Source organism: Diplotaxodon limnothrissa, linkage group LG11, assembly GCF_057381915.1.
Source record: "Diplotaxodon limnothrissa isolate DT_005_m linkage group LG11, D_limnothrissa_male_GT1.1, whole genome shotgun sequence".
Lineage (NCBI taxonomy): Eukaryota > Metazoa > Chordata > Actinopteri > Cichliformes > Cichlidae > Diplotaxodon > Diplotaxodon limnothrissa.
In genome coordinates, this window is record NC_140606.1 from 37,276,453 (window position 1) to 37,297,391 (window position 20,939).

Sequence of the window (20,939 nt, forward strand, 5' to 3'; positions counted from 1 at the left end):
TCTTTGAAAATTGAATTGAGGTATTCAGTCTAGTGTCGGGGGGACGGTTCATGGGGCGAATGACAGGATACCCTTGGACAGATTGCAAAGCTCATCAAATAAAAAAAAACAACACAATTTTCCATGTGTTTTTTCACAAATTTGCATCTGATCTAAAATCTGATTTTATGATATTTATATTTATCAGAATATTTGATATTTTGTTTAAAAGGTGTTTTAAAAAATTGTATTAAAAAAATGAAAAAATAATTTTCTTAGTGATTTTGCTCCCTCACGACGTCCATCCACTCACTCCCTTTTTCCCTGGTCTTTTTTTAACCTTCACTGACCCTGACGCATGCGTTGTGGTCTGTGTGTGGTATTTATAAAAGAATTTAGGGGTGAAATAAGGTTTTGAAATACCTACATTTCCCGTGATGCATTGCGATCGGACCCGGAAATGAAAACCGAATCAGCTGACTTGGTTGTGTGTTTCTGAGCAGTTTGGGCACTTTAAAGCTCTTCGTCGCGTCCCGTAAATTCAATAAGTGTTATTATATTCGATCTCTTATATCAGAGGGTGAACAGCCATGTTACGGCCGAAGGCGCTGACGCAGGTTCTCAGCCAGGCGAACACAAACGGAGTCCAGAGCACTCTGTGAGTACGGCGAGCTAGCCGCAAGCTAGCCACATGCTAACTGCTGCTGGAGTTTCAGCGGTGCATTTTTTGACGATTACATATAAATTTAAAGACAATACACATGATAAGTCTTCTGAATATTCGATAAAACTGAATATAACCCCTGCGGGGCGACTAAAACGTAATTATATGAAACAGTGTGCATCCTGCATAAAGGAGCTTCTAATGTTTCACGACCAGCACAGTCTGTTTGAAAGTGCTCAACGCAAACTTCAGGGTACTTTATTATATAGTCAGTGTATCTGATCATCATCTCCGTCTCAGTATAATGTCCCAAATAACTGATAAGGGTTCATGTCAGGCATTTCCCCCCACAGGGGTTTAATTTCCTTAAGCATAAAATAAACAGTTGTTTGTTTACCTACTTAGTTTTGTAAATTTGACAATGTTGTCCTAATTTTATATCAAAATAATACACAGTTACAAACTAAAATAACCGTTTATGTAATGATATTTTCCACTAAGAGGAAAAAGGGCATCAGATATGTACTAAAACGATTTTTTTGTGTAAGATAATACAGACGGAGACTATATGTTGATCAGTTGTGTTTACCTGAGTAGGTGTCACCAAAATTCCTCTTTGAAAACGAAAAAGAAATCACACCTATAGAATCAAGTAGTCATCACTATTTCTGTCATTAGTTGGTATATGACACCATTTATATACGCTTTTAATGGGGATAATAATAATAAAAAAAAAAAAACTCTTGCCACTGCAGGGGTCCTTCAAGCTCCCAGACCTCTACCCTGGGAGGCCTGGGAGCTTTTAGGGTCCTGCACAGTATCGTTGCTGCCCCGAGGACTGTGCTCCTCTGGACAGAGATCTCCGTTGTTGTTCCTGGGATCTGCTCCGTTACCACTGGGACCACTGTACATATGGTGTTTTTGTCCTAACTTTCAAAGTAGTCCTAAACTACTTAAACAGACTTGCCTAGTAAAATGGTGTAGTAAGAAATCCTATACAAATAAAATACATTTTCGTGTAGTATACACCTTAGAGTATATATTCTGTTTAGTTGGTAACTTTGTGCTCTGAAAGTTATTATATTAATTTAATATTAATCTGCTGGTTATGTGGTTTCTCATCAGCTTACTGAATAATGAAGGCTCACTGCTGGCGTACTCTGGGTACGGGGACACCGACGCTCGAGTGACAGCTGCTATCGCCAGCAACATCTGGGCAGCTTATGACAAGAACGGCCATCAAGCCTTTAACGAAGACAAACTCAAATTCATTCTCATGGATTGTATGGTGAGACATGCTGTTCCATCATCTTTTATTACTTTTTTTTCAGGTATATGTGAAAGATTTGTGTGATGTGAGAAAAAGTGGAGCGATCATTAAGTAATAAACTGAGATACTGTGGTCTTCTTCCCTTTAACATTGTCGTTCTCAGGAGGGAAGAGTGGCCATTACTCGTGTCGCCAACCTGCTGCTGTGCATGTACGCCAAAGAAACGGTGGGCTTCGGGATGCTTAAAGCCAAGGTTAGAGGTTAAACTCCGCCTTTTCATGAGATAATGTTTCATATCCTGAATGTGGATCATCAACAACTGTTACTGTTTCTATTAATGATTTAGGGCCAGGTTTGAAAATACTGGAAATTTACTCATATAAAGTAAAAGTTCTCTTTGTTGCCAATTTGTGAGTTGTTTTTTTTAAGTTAAAAAAAATCAGAAATGTAATTAATTAATATTAATATTTATTAAATCCATAAGTCGTTAATTATATTATTAAGCATCTGAGACAATAACTGATTTCCCAGCATGTTGTTTTACTATTTTAAGTGGACTTTACGCGCAGACTAAGTGTTCTAGTCAAATCTAAATGGACAGAAAAAATAGAAACCTTAACATCTGTAGCATATTGAATTTGGCAGCCGGCCGGTGTCTTTGACGCATTGAATCAACAGTTTAATATACTGATTCTGTAACTGGCAATTATTGCCTGTCATGCTTTTCTAAAGCCTGTGAGATGTCACTAAATACTTTTATTTTTTCCGACTGGCAGGTTTAAATTCAGTTTACTGTAAAGTTTAAAAGAAATCTTCTTAAATCAGCGTAAACATTGTAATAGTAATAAGCAGCTTCTTTCAGTAGCTGCTTATTACTCTTCTGCTATTGTCAGTACCTGTGACTGAACATGAATGATCGCAGTACTTTTATGTCTCTTTAAATCATATAGAAGCTCTCGCATGCAAAGACAAAATAATGAATAAAAACTCTTATTTTGAGCCTCCAGACCAGCTGAGAATGGATTTAATATAGAAACAGCTGAGGGTAAAGTGTGGCTCATTATTTGTTTGCACATAAATACATGAAACAACAAGGATTTTTATTTATTTTTAGCTTTTTGTGTTTTTAATTTTACCTCCGCTTTACTTCAGAGTTCTTTTACGGAGGCAGAGGATTTCTGCTAATGAAGGAAGTTCAGCAGTTTGATGTAATTTGGCAAAACATGCTTTTAGTTTAACAAAAGTCTGACTCAGAGGTAACAGTGAACTAGTGCCTCTTATAATGAGTTCAGTATGACTGAGCTTTGTTTTTGTTTTTTTAAGACTATGTCCATCTTTTTGAATGTGCTTCCAATTTTTCTTAGTCAGAACTTTAGCCACTTTTCCCAGTCAGCTAATCTGCTGACACAGCCTCCGGAGGCTGACTAATCTCGTGTTGTATTCAGGACGTCCGGGTAACAGATAACAGATGTCTGAACAAGGCAAGGCTTTCTGTTCCATTTGTTTTCCATTGTGGATAGATTCAACCAAGCTGATTTATAAAAATTAATTAATTAATAAATACTACATCACTAAATTTTCTTCTTCCAAGAAAGCAAAATTTTCTTGCAAGTTCATGACATGTCACAAGAGACATTTAAAATTTAGTCTCAATCACATTCTCAATGATAATGATTAACATTTATAAGCATCATAAAACATGTCACCCGCTCATCATTTAACATTTATGTTGATCAAAATTAAAATTTAATGTATTGAGTCAAATATCATATGTCACAACGAAATACAGGTTGTCCTGTTCACATCAGAAGGTTGTTATGCAAGTAGAATTTATATTGATTATTTATAATAATACTTTGTTATGCTGAAAAGATATGTATTTATTCCAAACATAACTGTGCTGTGTGTGTTGTGATTGTAGGCAGAAGCTCTGGTCCAGTATCTGGAGGAACCTTTAACTCAAGTGGCAGCGTCGTAGTCGAGATGTGACTCACGCTCTTCTGGATGCTTATGTCATGTGATCCATGTGATCCATTCATGGACTACTGTGCCACTCTGCTTGTTCACTAAATGCATAATGCATATATGTCAATGAACGGGCAAGCTTTTGTGTGTGTGCGCGTGTATATATGTATCTATGTGTGTTTGTACTAAAAAATTACCAGCTTGTATGGTGCGTAACTCTTTCCGCTCGCTTGTGAATACGTTCCCTTCAAAATTTGGCTAAATTTGTCTGCTGAAATGATTCCATTATCAAACGTTCCCACAGTCGAGTTGTTCATTTGCAGCTTTCGCTCAGGCATGCTGATCAAGGCTACACAGAAATTTGAGCATTTTGAAACTTGTCAGGAGCTCAAATCTCATGAAAAGAGAAATATGTGTGGAAACTTTGAACTTTCTTGAGCTGCAGTTAAGAATGATTGTATTATTTCAGAGGTGTTAAATAAAAGAAATGTACATTCAAATTTGCACAATCTTTGTTCTCTACGCTGACGTGACCGAGAGGAATGATGGAGGTGTAGATGTATATTAAAACTAACAGTGTGATGTACAGAGGGCTTTAGAAAATAAAAATGTTGTCACGACCTGGAAATAACATGCCAAAAGAAAAAAACTGAACATGCATTTTAAAATTTTGACCCAGAATCCCTGGAATTAGTTTTAATGTCTAATTCTTAGAGGCAGCGTTGACAAGCCGGGGGCTCGCCCTGCCTTGCTTCATTTCCTGGCACCACAGAAGAAAACATGATGGAAACGTGGGGCAGGAAGGGTAACGTAGCAAGCTTGCATCTACGACAAGAACCCAGAAAGCATAAGTTTCACTACTTTATTGTTCCAGCGGTCAGTCGCTGGGTAAATGGCTGCTTTTGTTCTTTATGCACAGATACTGAAACATGACAAATCACACTGAAATGTTGCTGAAAGAATGACATTTGTTCAACTTATATTTTCATTTTTAAGGCGTTCCAGTTCGTCTGAATCATCAGATATTTTAAAAAGAACCAAATGCAGAAGAACAGAACATTTTAATAAAGCTTGCTGATGCACAAAGAAGTGCTTGCTTTCAGAACACAGAGTCCAAAACACCACGCAAACAGAAATAAACAAAAGCAGTGAGATAATTACAGAAGTACAAAAGTAAGACATTAAACCTTTAAGTAAAGTGACTCAGGAAAACACTAAAGTACCATAAAGTGCCAATAATCTCAGCAGCACTGACACGTTACTCAGGCTGCTGTCAGTATCTCTCTATCGTTTTACGCAGTTCAGGGTCACGGTGCTGTGAGGCCACAGGCAGCGTATTTTCATGGAAGCGCATAGAAACAGCTGTTCATTCAGCAACTTTAACTTCTTATTGAACCCTTTAATTTGAATGTGTTTAATACTCTTATTTTGTTTGGCTCCATCTGTTTTCTTTAAATATACATTTTAAACAGGTTTTTACACATCGGGATTTCATTTGTTTCTTTTACTGCGTGTGACTATTTTCTAGCGACCTACAATTATTTTAATATTTTAATTGTATACACTGGTATCATATCTGTGCTCTCAGCAGTCACATCGTCCTCCCATTTACTGTTATCACTCTCAACAGACGACTGATTTATTTGCTGCTCGAAGGAGACAAAACTCTTTAATGAGGAAGACGTTTTACTGCATACGCAGGCTGAGTATCATCATTTCTTTAAGTACGGTATTTTGTTTTTCTATTAAGTACCATTTAAGGAAAATACTGAGTGATATTGGGCTATTACATTTCTTTTAGTAATGAGTTGATGATGTTGTGTTCAATACTAATTACTTCTCATTATCTACAAGCAGCTGTGCGTTGATTTGTCCTCTCAGAAACACATTTGTGATGAAAACAGAAAGCTAAAACTGAGCCCAACCTTTTACACTGATCTTAGAAACTCGTTTTTAACTTAAAGAAAGTCTGTTTGTTGTCTGCACTTTGGTCTGTTATTGTCCAGGAGCTTGACCGGACAGGATGTACAGTGACAGGTGTGGTGATGCAGGGTAAGGTTTTTTGAAGGAGCATGTGAGCTCTGTTTCAGGGCAGTTTCGCTTCCTGGAGCCGTCTCCTCCACCAGGAGGCGTTTGAGAGTCCGCCTCTGCTGTACCTGCCACTGGCCCCACCTGTCCAACCTGCCCTGCAGTGACTCCATTATTTGGACACACCTCCACTGCTGCTCTGCCTTTTCCTGACTCAGGCCCCGCCTGCTGCAGGAGAACGACCTGGATACGCTCCACATGTCCTGTTTAAACAAGTCAGCCTTCTCTTAACTCACACGGGAGGGGAAGGATGTGAAGGTCAGGAAAGCTGTTGACTGCCACTCGTGTTAAAACCTTTTTTGCTGCCAGTTTCTTCCCTGAAGTCAAGCTGATTTTGGTCTCTGCTCAGTGTCATCTTACATCCTGTGATCAGACTGCTGTAAACTGGGAGGAGGCAACACTGAATGGACAAAACATGGGGTCAGATGAGGCTTACAACTTTGTCTTTAAGGGTGAGTAAATATCCTTCTGCACGCTTTAGTCAATCACCAGGCATATTCCCAAAGTGTCAGAAAGGTATCACACAGTAATGTCCAGTTGGACTCTAATTATACTTCCTTGTTTATGATTAACTTGGCAGTTTCCAGGAACAAGAGCAGAGGAGTATGCATGATTGTGTGTCAACAGAATGCCACAGATCAGTAATAAACGGTACACAGTGATGCACGACAGTGTGCACGTACAGTAGGTCTCTGGATGCAGCTCAGTCAGCTGTTTGAAATATTTGCTCCAGGTGAAATACAACAAAGCCGAGCAGTACTGTAGTGATATCATCATTTCAGCATATTGTTTCTGTGGGCGGACATGCATAATAGGGGCCATTGTTTAAATCAGGATGTGAACTTTCATTCCTGCTTGTCAAACTAGAGTGTCAACAAGAGCCAGTCTGCAGATGTCACGTTAGTAAATCTTCACTGTAAACAAATTATTTTCTGTTATTAAAAAAATCACCCGCTTTAGCTTTGATAGCACATTTTAATAATTTTATTTAGAATTCAGTCTGCACAACAGAGGAAGTATTTGCTCTATCGTGCTTTTCCACATGGTAGCATTTAAGGACCAGCACGTTTCAACCAAGTGGACACAACCGGGGCTATAATAATAATAATATTAATAATAATGAAGACAACTAACAGCCAGACCAAAGCGCTAATGTAGAAGCTTGGAAAAGCAGAATGGAAAACCAGTGGGTGACCTCACCATGCCTGTAGCCATCTTTTATATACAGTCTGTGGATTCAAATTTACATTGAAAATTTACATTCAGGAAGTTGGGGCTGTTGCTATGGGCAGAGAACTTTTTCTCTTTTTTTTTGCTTAAGTCATTTCCATACACACTGACTTCATTTATTCCAACTTTTGATACCGTCTACTTTCACAGACTCCCAATTAATGGAAAAACTAATATCCTGCTGCTTAAGGTGCTGAATTTCTCTTAATGAGCTCATCTTTATTCTTGGAATTAAAGTAGCTTTGCATGAGTCATGCTTGGGCCTTGGATCAGCCCCTCAGTTTTAGCTTTAATACATTTTTTTCTGAACGTCTCCCCTCTCGGAGGAGGGTGGAACAGCACAGTGGGTCTCCTGCATCCACAGCCAGAAAGAGCAACCCACTCTCTGTGACATCATATCCAAAAAAAGAAAAAAAAACCCAGTCTGAAACGTACTGTCATGCTAGTGTGAGTTTCCACTTCCATGAATGTGAGAGTCCGAATCAGCTAGTGAACACGAAGCCCTGCAGACGCCCACGCTTTTTGTGGCCAGATGGACGCGACTGCAGAACACTACAGTGCAAAATATACTTCACCTTGTACTTCAGTATAATAGGCAGGACAAGTCATAATAGCAGGCTTTTTATTTATTTAGATGCTACAGCAACTATTCATTGTCCACACACCGACCCCCTACCTCAGGTCTACATTTGCCTCCAAAGGCACTGGGATCACACACAGACTCACCCAGCAAATGGTATTATTGTGGATTATAGAGCATTGTGGTGTATGTCCTAACGCTCTGTGTCCATATTCCCAGATAAAATCAGAACAACCGAAAAAGAATCTTAAAAATCACGACACAGCTTTGCCACAAAAACTCTGTCGGTATGATAAAGACTTTAATCTTTAAACACTTCACAGGACAAAGGGGGCTTTATTGTAACCAAAGCATGCAGGCGTGTGTTGGCTACTCCTTCCACAGTGTTTTCACACCAAACATTTTAATTTATCAGCACGCAGCCACAAGTGAATTCATCACATTAATGACTCCTGTCTTCTGCTTAAGGAGAGCCTCAGCACTGTGAATGCTGGCTCACTGGACCAGTTTACTGAAACACTTAATGAAGCTGGGGTCATTGTTGGTGTAGTGAAATCCATACCTGTGCTTTTCCTGCTTTGACAAGACAAATAATCTGTTGTGAAAAAGGCCTACAGGCAATGAGATGCAAATGTGACTCATAGTAACTCTTACAAAGGGGTAGCACGGTGGTTTGTGCTGCCGCCTGACTGCATCAGTGATCTGGGTGTGAACCTGCTGGTCTGTATTGAGATTTTTCCAGGTTCCCCAGATTTCTGCCAAAGTCCAAAGACATGTTAGTCAATTGGTTAATTGGCCTAAGGTGTTAGCAAACGTGGGTGTATCTTCAGATATTCACCAAGTATCATTATACCCTAAATAGTGCACTAAAAGTATCTAACTGTGCCTCATAATAAGTAGTGTGCAACCAGTGGTCACCATCCAGACACTGTAAACCATCATGCATCCTGCTGTAGGACAAATTACTGCATGCACGAGGAGCGAGAGCAGCACATCACCACCAAGTTTTTGTGTTTCTGAAAAGAGCTCTCACCAAAATGAGGTTTTAAAAATCATTTTTCCCTGGAAGTTTTGCTTCTAATGGACACTCGTTATTGCAGTATTGATCTTGACAGTGAAGGGATGTTTCTCTGGCTGATAAACGTTAACAAACTTCCCAGGAAACCAAATCTACCAAACCAAAACTAGAGGCCTTTTTCAGCATGTGTGCAGGCCTCAATCCATCCAACGATAGCTCAAAGAAACTAATCAGTGAAATCAGTTTGAGCAGATTTTTGGAAAAGGAGGTATTGTATTAGTGTTCAATTCAATTCAGTTTTATTTATATAGCGCCAAATTTGGTGTTCCTGTCTCTTCATTTTGCCTAAAATGCTTTGCTGTATAAATTTAAATAAAATTGAATTGGTAATTAGATATTAAAATTAATTAGCAGGCTTATGTACATACTAATATTGACTCTTTCAAATGAACATGTAGGATGCCATTATGAACATTTAATGTGGTTTTGGTATTGTTAAGTATAACTGTAGATCTGAAGGCAGGGTTGAGGTGACACGCACACATTTGTCCCCCAGTAAAATTAAGAATTATGATTACAGAGGTGCAAAAGTAAATAAAACAATATACAAGAAAAGAACACTACATGCACTGTATACATGATATTTGGGTTACAGGAAACATTGTAGGGTGTGTACCATGGCATCTTAATAAAATATAATAAATAATGTGGTGGTGGAAGCGCTATTACTGAACCTTTTGTGGAAAATGTAGTTAGTAGAGTAAGTTATGCAATAGTTTTTTCTCTTTGTTCAGAAGTGTTTTTGCTAGTTTGCTGACTAATCTTAAGATAATGTTGCCTGTCCTCCTTAGATTTAAAGCCAGTTGAAATGTAAATGATTTATAAAAATCATCCAAAGCATTTGCAACTGCAGAGAGTTTTGAGCATGGACACAAATCCTGCAAAATCGTATTTGAGCTATAAAGTCCAGGTGTTTAGAAATGACAGCAGGTTTGGCTCTACGTGCATATTGAAACAGGCTGCTGCTCAAACAAAATAAAACTGATATCGGACAGAAGCCTCAGCTCTCACAGGGACCAAAGAGTTAATCATACCCACATGTGTGCTAACTCGGGAGGGACAATATTAAATAGAAAAGCTGAGAATAATTACATGACAATGGTACAGAATGCCAGAGAGCTTCACGCCCGATTTTTATTTTTCTTAAAGAAAGAAACAAACAAAAAGAAGCCTTTCCACCATAAACATGTAAAAGGTCCTAACTGGTGTATAAAACTTCAGCAAAATTCCCCAAATGAAGTGTTTCCTGGGGGATGACCAGCAGACCACAAGCTCCTCCCACTGCTGTAAGTGAACCCTACATTCACCCGTTAAGGTGTTTAGTTTCAACCTGCAGCAGAACTGTGTACATTACACCAACTACATTTCCAGGCCTGAAGGTCATGACAGCAAAGTAAAGCAAAGCAAGTGAAAATTTAAGCTTTTGGCCTCCTCAGGATCAAACCAGACTGGCCACATGCTCGAAGGCCGCTTGTCCTGTGTTGCTATGGAAACATGAGGCATTGTTTGATTAGAAGTTACTCAGTAGACAAGGAGAAAAGGGGGGAGCAAAAGCAGCGCACTTATCTTGGTGAACAATAACCTAAAATATTCTTCAGCAGGACCTCAGACTTCAGGTCAAACATAGGCACAGCTTACTTATTTGTCTTTTTAGATTTTATGGGACTCAGCCGGTGTTAAGGTGCGGAAAATAGCACTTTTTATGTCCTGTGGCTCAGAGAGTTAAAAAAAAGGAAAACAAATTATTTTCAAACCCTGACTGATGTTGATTCAAGGAAACAGCAGTGTGGAGAAAACAATCTCCCAGAATTTATTTGCTTTTCTGCAGCTTTCAATAAATCCAAAACAGCAGATGGAGTTTTGCTCAGTTGTTGTTTGGTTTTGTTGGAGTTCTTTTTCACATTTTTGAAAGCTGTTGGCCATGTTAGACAAGGTTCAAAGTTCCTTCGCAAGACTTAGAAAAGAAGATAAGTTAAAAAAAAAAGTGTCACTCCACAGTTAAATTAGTAACTGCTCTGACATTGGAAATCACACCGGCTTTTTCAGCAGATGGAAGTGGAAAATTAACACGTTGCATTAATGGGCAACCCTGATGATGAAGAACAGTTACGAAGAACTAGATCTTATGGTGAGATTGTTTTCTCAGCATTTAGCGTGGTAATGGAACATTGCTACAGCTCCAATAGCGTGTTCATGCAGTCAACAATTTACTGCTATCAAGGTGAAGAACTGATCACGTCTTTACTTTAAATATCTTCAACCCTGCTGAGAGTCTGTCTCTAAAAATAACAGTTTTCAGCATATGTGAGTTTAAACTGGCAAATGCTGAATTTAGTCTCGTGATAAAAATCTTTAAGTACTTTAGATTTCCCGGTAACTGCACATATACACAAAAAAATTTATCTTTTGCTATTTGAGAATTCTTGATTTAAATTTTCCATGCAGTTGCAGGGAGAAATAAGCTCTTCACGTTTGTAATAGTTAGACTGATGAACGGGGGTGGGGAATTAATGTTTCCAAGGAGCCATATGAGAGCCTGGGACTGCTGTGGAGGGCTGCACCACTAAGCTGAACTCAATTCTGCCCAAATTTATTAAATTGAACTTGTATAAGCTTACTGGTATGGCCCTCCTGGGACAACAGTCCCAGTTTACTTCACATCCCTGTTTCCAAAGGCAGACTTACCACTCAGCAGCTGTCTGTGTAGAGCTCCATGGAACTTATTTGCGCAGTAATTTTAAAACATTATTAAAATGTAACTTTTACTTTAATATTCACTGGGACATCATAGACTCACTAGTTATTTATGTAATAAATAAATAATACTTTTGTAGAATCCTCTTATTCTTGGACATGTGTACACCCCGACATCACGCATTTCTTTGTTGTGGACGGCTGGTCACTATAGCGGTCGGTCCAGGCTCTGGTTGCCCAGGTAAACCATCTCTGTCATTGGTAGGGTTTTTAGCTCACCTCAAACTTAAAAGTTTCACTAAACCACTGAATAACTTCTTGCATTGATGTTTTTTTATAATGTGCATGGATAGAAATTGCTTGCCAGCTGACTCTATCCAAAAAATCTATTCACTACCACATCTAAAATTTCACTGATTTATCCCTTAAAACACCTTTAGAAACTCTTTACAAAATGACATTTGATGCACTGAGTAGGTTTAGTTTTATGGGACAACATTGCCAGGCTAGTTGTTTGCCTCTTCAGTATTTATTTACACTAATCTAGATAAAGATAAATACAGATAAAGATACAGAAAAACTACATTTTTTAGAGCCACATCCGGGCAGGAAGTATAGACATCAGGCTTGTATTTCCTCGTTAATAATGAGCTGAAGCTGAGATTAGGAACAAGATGGGGTTAACAAATATCAAAAACAGTATGTCATAATTAATGGCTTTGAAGATGTCATAACACCTTGGCTCACTGAATCTACAGCAGTTACATGTAACTTCATCTTATCCAGTTATTCACTGGTCTCATTTTTTCTGTTTTCTTTGTGTGGTCATACTTTTTTATCTTTGTCAATTAAGCCAAGCCTCTTTTTTCTCTCTGAGTCAGCTACTTAACAACTGAAACCCAAATATTAGTCACTGACATGTACACAGGGGGTGTCTGTGTTACTTCTCCTGTTTACTCAGTAGGTAGGTTGCTCTGGCAAAAAGGAAGTAGCAGTTGAACTCGTTCCACCTGATTTGGAATAACTTTGCAGATGGTTTTATTTCCAAAAACAACGGCTTGTTCGTGGAAAAGAGAAAAAGACCCCAAAGGCTTTCAGTTTTCCAGGAGGGAAACGTGTGTTTCACAGAATTTATAAATGAAGGAGAAAAAAACACAATCTGCAGCGCATTAAAAGAAAATACATTTTAAAAATATTAATCAGTCACACCAAGAACAATGAACAGCCCAGAAAAAGGTTAGGATCTGTGTGCTGCACAGCTTCACTCAGAAATAAAAACACTGCCTAAAGCCAAACTGTGAAAGAAAAAATAAACTGTCACACTTATTTACTGCTGTTAATAAATCAAATAAGCAGCTGATTGTACAGCCACCCTCTCGTCCAGTGTACACTGAGATATACTCAAACCCCACAAACTACAACTAAGCAGAGGCGTTTAACTCTGTTTGCCCTCTATCTGCATTCTTTCCTCTGCGTGCTTTAGCTCAAATAATTAACTCTTTCACCATGAAGTTATTTCCTGATTGTGCAATTAGCCCAATGTCAGACAGCAAATACTGTGGATTTATGGAGCAACTACAGGAGACACACCTAGGCATAAGACAAAAATGGTTGTAAAGGATGAAGTGGATCTCGGGGGATTGGCTTTGTTAGTTTTGCAATGGCTGAGTGCAGGCTTTCAACAAAAAAAGAAATGTCTAATTAAAATTTCTCTCTGTCCTCTGCAGTGGTTCTAATAGGAGAGTCTGGTGTAGGAAAGAGCAATTTGTTGTCCCGCTTCACCAAAAATGAATTTAACCATGACAGCCGCACAACCATCGGGGTGGAGTTCAGCACACGGACAGTGCTGCTCAACAACTTCACCATCAAAGCTCAGATCTGGGACACTGCTGGGCTGGAGCGATACCGGGCCATCACATCTGCGTGAGTATATACTACTAATATCCCACTAATAAATGAGAATAATTACAGAAGGTTATGGTAGCTCACTACCCAGTAATTATATTGTAATTATAAAATGCACATGCATAATAGGGGTTATTGTTCAAATCAGGATGTGAACTTTCATTCCTGCTTATCAAAATACAACGTCAACAAGAACCAGTCTGCAGATGTCGTGTTAGTAAAACTTCACTGTGAACAAGTTATGTTCTGTCATTTGTTAATTGACAGAAAATGTCCTTTTTTAAACTGTTGAGTTGTAAAAAAAATCACAAATTTCTATAGTAGATAGTGAAAAGCACTTTCTTTAATTGTTTCTCTAATATTTAATTACTTTGGCATAGCCTAAATGGCTACAGGGGAAGTCTTTATCAGTAGGAAAATCTGCACAACTTATGAACATCCAGTGTGCCGGATTGAAGTCTGTGCCAGGCCAACTCCGACCCCCTGGCTTCATGTTTGCTTTACGTCATTTTGATCAGGTTCCTGTAGGAACTACTTTCTTTCTACTCAACTACGCATACCAACTGTGTCCTTGTGCAGGAGCAGGCGTGACAAAAATCCTGTGCTTAACAGGACACAAAGGCAACTCCCTCAGATGATCTGTATTGACAGTTTGCTTCCCACTTGGCCAGCGTAGTTGGGCTGAAACAGCTAAATTCACTAATGAATAACGCTACAGTCCAGAAAAAAATCATTACATTCTTTTTCCAGGATGTCACATAATGCCTTCTTGTCAGCTGTCACCACAGTCTCACCATTATGCACAAGGTGTCTGTCAACATCAGTGTTGTCATACAACAGTCCCATTTTATAGACCTACAAAGTCCACATTAGGAGGCTGTAACCTAGTCATGTCATCTTGCATGACCCTATTTTATCTAGGTCATTGTATCAGTCCATATGGGATAGGGGGAACTAGAGACTCCAGTTTTCATAGGTCAGGGCAGGTTGCCATTCTATCTGAATGCTAGCACATGCAGAAAACTCTGCTGCAATCAGTGTTTGTTAAAATCAACAATCAGTATGTGCAACTCTTGTCTTAAATAAAGTTTATTAATCTAAACTGGTGGGTATAAAATAATGGTTCACATTGCAATCTTCTTTTGTCACTAATATGTGTTCTTCATTAAGAATGCATCTTAAAAATGTGTGACTTTTATGCACACCTGCAAACCGACACGCACAATGCTTTTGCAGTCCACATGCCTGTTTTCCTGCTGCTTAGTTGTTGAGCAAACCTGTATGTCGACATCTTAAGGCGGTGCTGTTATCAGCCAAAACAGCCACGAGGACAGGTGCTGATCCTCGGTTACCTCCCGCATTACCTGAAAAACCACAAGCACATTCTTGTCTCCATTTTCTTTCCAACTGGCACATTTAAAAATCCACTTGTTAGGACAGTGATGTTCCTTTGAACACTCAGTGCTTCTCTCTTCCAACTGATTCAGTATTTTTTTTCTTCCCTAATTAAACTAGAAGGATTAAGAGTGTGGAAACGGGTTTTAAAACAATAGAACCATGTCCGTTTTATTTTTAAGACACGGGGAAATCTGAGGATATGCTACACCACTGGATTAGCTCTTTTCTGACAGCGTGGCTTTTTGAGTAATTACTGGCCAACTTATTCCAGTATGCAAATTCTCACTCCCATGGAATTTCCCATTTGTGCTGTAACAAGCAGCTAAAACCTATTAAAGTGGAATTAATTATGCTGCTGGAAGAGGAGAGCAGAATTGTGATTGTCGGGGAAGTATTGACTGGTTCGTAACTTCAGAGCAATCAGAAGTCATTAATTAATTTTTTTCAATGGACGGCGGCAGGAGCTGCCTATTATGCTTCCATACTGGCGACAGCTGAAGCTAATACCATAAGCACTTGAGTACATATGTCCATCTACTCCCTCCTTATGAACACGATGTCACTCTGATGATTTTTAATCTGATTTTTTTTTTTAAATCACTTCATAATTATCGCTGTCATTTAGCTGCTTAGTTCAAGCGTAAAGATTTCTGTGTGCAACTGTAAAGGCTGCCTCATCCTAACAGGTATTACAGAGGTGCTGTTGGAGCCCTGCTGGTCTATGACATCACCAAACACCTCACCTACGAGAGTGTGGAGCGCTGGCTAAAGGAGCTTTATGAACATGCTGACCCCCACATTGTGGTAATGCTGGTAGGCAACAAGACTGACCTGGAGTCAGAGAGATCAGTGCCTAATGAGGAGGCCAAAGACTTTGCAGGTACAAAGTCAACAAGTGCTAAACCTAGAAATTAGTGCATGTGTTCTGTTCTATTTACCGTTAATGGGAATTTTTTGTGTTGCCCCAACAAAACTGAGAACAGCATTTCACTTGAGAGAAAAGGTACAGAAAGGATCTCTGTGATTTCACAGAACCTGTCAGCTGCATGTTTCCTGTTTTTAGCAACAACTAAAAGCAAAAATATGATTTTTGCAAGAAGAGGAGATTGAGATTTTAAAGAAGAACATGTTGATACAGAGTGAAATTCTATGTTTCCAACATATAATGATGTTCAAATGCAGCTTCAAACCCCAAGACGTATGTCAGAGAATTATAAAGACTAAGAAATGTTACTCAAAAATGTTGCGCCTGCATTTCATTTCCAAAGCAAAACATCTTTGATGTTTTTGAAATGTTATCAACTTTTGTGAAAAATGATTATGTTTTCACTTTTGTGCTTGCTTTATTCACATCCAGGACTGCAGCAGAATTTAATTTCTGATAATTATGGAGACTATTACTGTGTCTATGAAATCAAGTCAAATTCCTGTTCAATCATTCTTTGTGGCTCTAATTTCCTATTATTTGATTAAAGCTAGAGTATGCAATGTTATTACAGAGCGCATTTCAAACACCCCAATGTTAAAACTAGAGACACAATTTGATAAAAGTGAAAAATAAAATAAGCACAGATGTGAATTTAATCATGAATGTTTGTATCATTATTAATACAGAGAAGAAAGGCCTTTTCTTCCTGGAAACCTCAGCCTTGGATTCTACAAATGTAGAAGCAGCATTTACCACTGTCTTAGCAGGTAATATATATATTTATTTATGTTTACACATGCTTCATGTGTTTTTATATTGCTGATATAAATGAATGCCATTTCTCCTTGCCTTTCCTTTTCCTACATTTTGTGAATATTTACTATAAATTATGCATCTGTTACCCTTACTCTTACCAATTTTTCCACTCCTGTGGTCAGTTCCTCTTTCCAATATAGAATATGTTCCAGAAACAGCAGGAAATCCAGTGATATCTATTTATATCATGCTTTTCACAGGCAAATGTTTTACAGAAGACAAACGTAACAATAAAAATTTAATAAAGAAAAAGAAAAGCAGGAAGGTAAGGGATTAAATAATCTAAAAGAATACATTAAATATACAATAAAAAAAGGATGAAAATGATCCCAATTAGAAGAAAAGAGACACAGTAAACAAAAGCCAGTGAAGAAAAATGATAGCATTATACGACAAAAGTGTAAATATAAGCAGAACTGACAAAACTTAACCCGTACTGCTTTTATAGGAATTAAGAGGTTGTTGCTACTCAAATGCACTTCAGCTGTCAGCTATCAGCTGATCATCGGCGAGTGTGAGCACCTGTATAAAAGGCTCGCAGGCCTGGAGCATTCAGCTGCCATGGAGGAAAGACATTTTGGAGAAGCAACTCCTGAGAAGGGCTATAAACCCGTTTACAAACAATTTAAAGTCCATCATTGTGCAGTGGAAATAATTCAAGGCAGTTACCAGATATCCCAGGAGGATAGGTCTCATCAAATTCACCCCAAGATCAGATCATGCAATGCTAAGAGAAACCACAAAGGACCAAAAGCTACCTCTGAGACTACAGGCCTCAGTTAGCATGTTAAAGGTTAAAGTTCATGACAGTACAATTAGAACAAGAGTGAATAAGTGTGTCTTGTTTGGAATAGTAATCAAAAGAAAGCCTCTTCTCTTGCATCTGGACAAACCACACATTTTCTGGATCAATGTGCTTTGGACAGACGACCCAAATCAAACTCAATATATGAGCACAAACACCTCCGACCAACTGTCAAGCACAGTGGTGGAGCCACATTTTTGAAAGGTTTGAGCGCTGCTTATTACATAGCATAGAAAATCATGGTGGACGTGCCAGTTATTAGTAAATTTCTAATCATAGCCTTCTATACTTTTGTGCGGCCCAGAACCATGGTATTACTGTGTTTTATTTTGTTAACCACTTTTCTACTTTTTCATTCTTTCTGCGCCATCATATATATATCAATTTCATGCCATTAGAGATTCACAAGAAGGTAAGCAGTAAGGAAGTGGTCCGAGGCCCCATGAGTGCAGTTACCCTGAACAGCCCTAAAGCAGAAGACACAGAGAAGAAGTCCTGCTGCAAGAACATCTGACCCCACCATCCTTCAGGACTCGGGCGTCACGGTGGGGAACTCCTCCTTTTGCCCCAAGCTGGAATTTGTTGGAGGCAACCTCAGGCACCAGTATAAATGGTTCTGGCTTGAATGCTGCAACTTTGAATTGACTGATTTAAGAGTGGTAGAGCCGGCATGGTGGTAAGATGCATTAAAACGACAGTTGAAAATGTGAACAGATGGAGCTGGAAACCACCAGCAGTCTTTTAAGTTACTTCTTCACTACTGAACAAAGGTCAAAGGTGAAACTAAATTGTGTTACCTGTCAGATTATTCATAATCCATTCAGGGAATTGAAAACACATCATAGTGTGTATGATGTCTAAAATATGAGGACGCATGTTTCAATGTTTTTTCTTATAATCAGCAGCTTGATTGGTGGAAATGTTTGTATTCATTGTGAGTGTTGCTGTCACTGCTGAGCGTGTGCTCCAGCTGGTTATCTATGATGAGACTGATTACATATCTGTTAAGAAATAAATGGAGACAAATTACCCACTGTGTATTTTTGTGTCTGTCCCTTTGTGGGTTTTGTGCACCCATCTTCTGATGTCTGCTTCCAGCAAGATAACCTGCCATGACACACAGCTCAAACCATCTCAAACTGGTTACGTGAACACTAAAGGAATTCACTGTACCCAAATCCCTCCACAGAGGAATGGGAGATTAACATCACTGCTGTGGAGCTGACAAATCTCTTGATGTTATCATGTCAATATGGATCAAAATCTGAGAAATGTTTGCAGTACCTTGATGAATCTCTGCCGCACCGAGGCAGTCCAAGCTAATACTCACAAGGTGCACCTAAAAATGTGTCCACTGAAGCTCTAAGCTCTGGAAACAATGAGTGAGCAGCTCTGAGGGCTTTACCGTATATGTAAATCAGCAAATGACAATAATTTACAGAAAGCACATTTACATTGTTTTCAGTTTAATTTCAACTTCAGCTCGAGACTGAGACCATAAAAGCATCACAGAAATGTTTAAGGTTGAACTAATAACCCAAGTGAGCAGCAGGACTATTTTCTTATAAAGGTTTTCTAACCAGAGGAGTTGCCTCCTGCTGGCCATTAGACAGAATGCAGGTTTAAGGACCCTCCATATTGACTTCACTGTTTAAATGCTGAGCCACATCAAATTTTTGTAAATGTTTGTAACATCTGTGGTTTTCCTTAACGTCTTCAGACTATATTGTGACTATCCAATTCAGCTTTGCCAGGGCGATGGAGCTTATTCCAACCAGGCATGAGTCAGGGTACATCCTGGACAGGTCACAAGTCTATTACAGGAGTAGCACAGAGGCAGACACCATTAACACCTACAGTCACTTTACCATCATCAGTTTACAGAATAGGCATGTCTTTGGGCTGTGGGAGAAAGCTGGACTACCTGGAGAGAACCTCAGAACAGAAAGGCCAGCCAGGGGATTTAAACACTTATTTTTTATTTATCATTGTAAAAAAAAAGAAGAAGAAATAAAAAAAATTTAAAATAAGATGAATGGAGCCACTGTGATGTCACCCACTAGTTGTGGACCTTGCATTTTAAGGTGCAAAGTATCCACAGAGACCCTGACTCCTTCTTGTACCGCTCTGTCAACAAGAGTTTTAATGCTGTTTAACAGGAATAACTGATGAGACTGTGGGGGCTGACCTGCTTTTGAACACAGAGGAACTGCAGTCATTGAATCTAAAGGTTGCCACTTGCAAAAGCATTAGTAACATTTATAATTTCCCAATAAAACAGTAGTTTTTAAATCACAGAAGCACACTCCAGTAAAGTGAGATCATTCCTTGTAGTGAGCTCAGCTCTCTTGGAAACTCTGTGAGCTAGAGTACTAAAACATTTGGCTGAAGTCTGTGTCCGACTCGGACTTGCTCATTGCTCCACATGAAATGCTTAGCCGCACCAAGGGTCATAACCTCTGAGGAAATCTGTAATGAGGTCTGAAAATTTCAGAAACTTCAACACATTTGAAGACACTAACACGTGGAAAAAGTTCTGGGGGAAAAACTCAAATGAATTTTAGATGCACAGCAGCACGTCCGTCTAGCAGAGCAGGTCAGGGCAACCTTTTCAACCGTGACATCGTCTTTCCTCTCACTGGGTGCAGATAATTAACTGGCCCAATCAATGATGGTCAGATGATGATGCATGGAGATTAAAAGGTGATTTCTTTCCAGATCAGCTGTTGTATGGGAAGGTAGGGGATTGCCTGATAAACAATGAGCTGAACCAGCAATGACTCTTTATCAACCACCGAGTATCAGCTGATCTGTGCTGTTAATGTGTGGTTTCATGTCTCTGACCACATTGTTGAAACAGTATGAATAAAAAACAATGCAGTGAAATCTTATCTGAACATATTGTTGATTAGTACACTGCGGAATTTCATAAGCTTTCTCAATCTGAGTGTTTCATTCTTTAACTGGTGGTTAATGTGCTTAGGCTATGTGGTCTGTTTATTATTATCAAGTCTCTTTTGGCACTGAAGTTTATACAGAAAATAAATGTGGAGCAAATCTTTATATCTTACACATGCAAGTGGATTGAGCTTTGTTAGATTAGGGGTTTGACGGGCCATCATAAAATCAGGATATTTGAGTAGAAATAGATTTAAAATGTGACTTTCAGTCTTATGAGTAGCCCCATACCCTAATATATAAGGAATTACATGAAAAAAGAGAGTTAAAATATTTTTGTCTATTGACTAACCATTTTTCAAAGTAGCAAAATAATGTATTTTTAAAGACCATAAAAACTTGAGAATAAGTAGAAAAGTCATGATTCTACTTGAATAGCCTAATTGTGTGAACATTTTAGCATCAAAAACTCCATACATACAGTAAAAATTTTCATTATGCAGAATGATATATAGTACCTAATCACAAGTACTGATTAATGTATGCAGCATATCATGTTAATATTGCAGCTGGAGATTATTTTAGTTACTTTTCTGTAGTTTTATCAATAATGATACCATATAAGGTATCTGTCGATTTGT

General features: G+C 38.6%; 2 protein-coding genes across 2 annotated transcripts; both read left to right on the forward strand.

Moving 5' to 3' along the window:
- Positions 1 to 446: 446 nt before the first annotated feature.
- On the forward strand, positions 447 to 4,346 carry lamtor2 (late endosomal/lysosomal adaptor, MAPK and MTOR activator 2). The gene is made up of 4 exons (XM_085365962.1): positions 447 to 637; positions 1,769 to 1,931; positions 2,077 to 2,166; positions 3,835 to 4,346. Exons 1-4 carry the CDS (start codon positions 570 to 572, stop codon positions 3,889 to 3,891), a joined length of 378 nt encoding a protein of 125 aa, XP_085222088.1. The 5' UTR covers positions 447 to 569; the 3' UTR covers positions 3,892 to 4,346.
- Positions 4,347 to 6,209: 1,863 nt separating this feature from the next.
- On the forward strand, positions 6,210 to 18,412 carry rab25b (RAB25, member RAS oncogene family b). Its single transcript, XM_085365963.1, has 5 exons — positions 6,210 to 6,418; positions 13,276 to 13,471; positions 15,538 to 15,731; positions 16,466 to 16,546; positions 17,799 to 18,412. Exons 1-5 carry the CDS (start codon positions 6,382 to 6,384, stop codon positions 17,912 to 17,914), a joined length of 624 nt encoding a protein of 207 aa, XP_085222089.1. The 5' UTR covers positions 6,210 to 6,381; the 3' UTR covers positions 17,915 to 18,412.
- Positions 18,413 to 20,939: the final 2,527 nt, after the last annotated feature.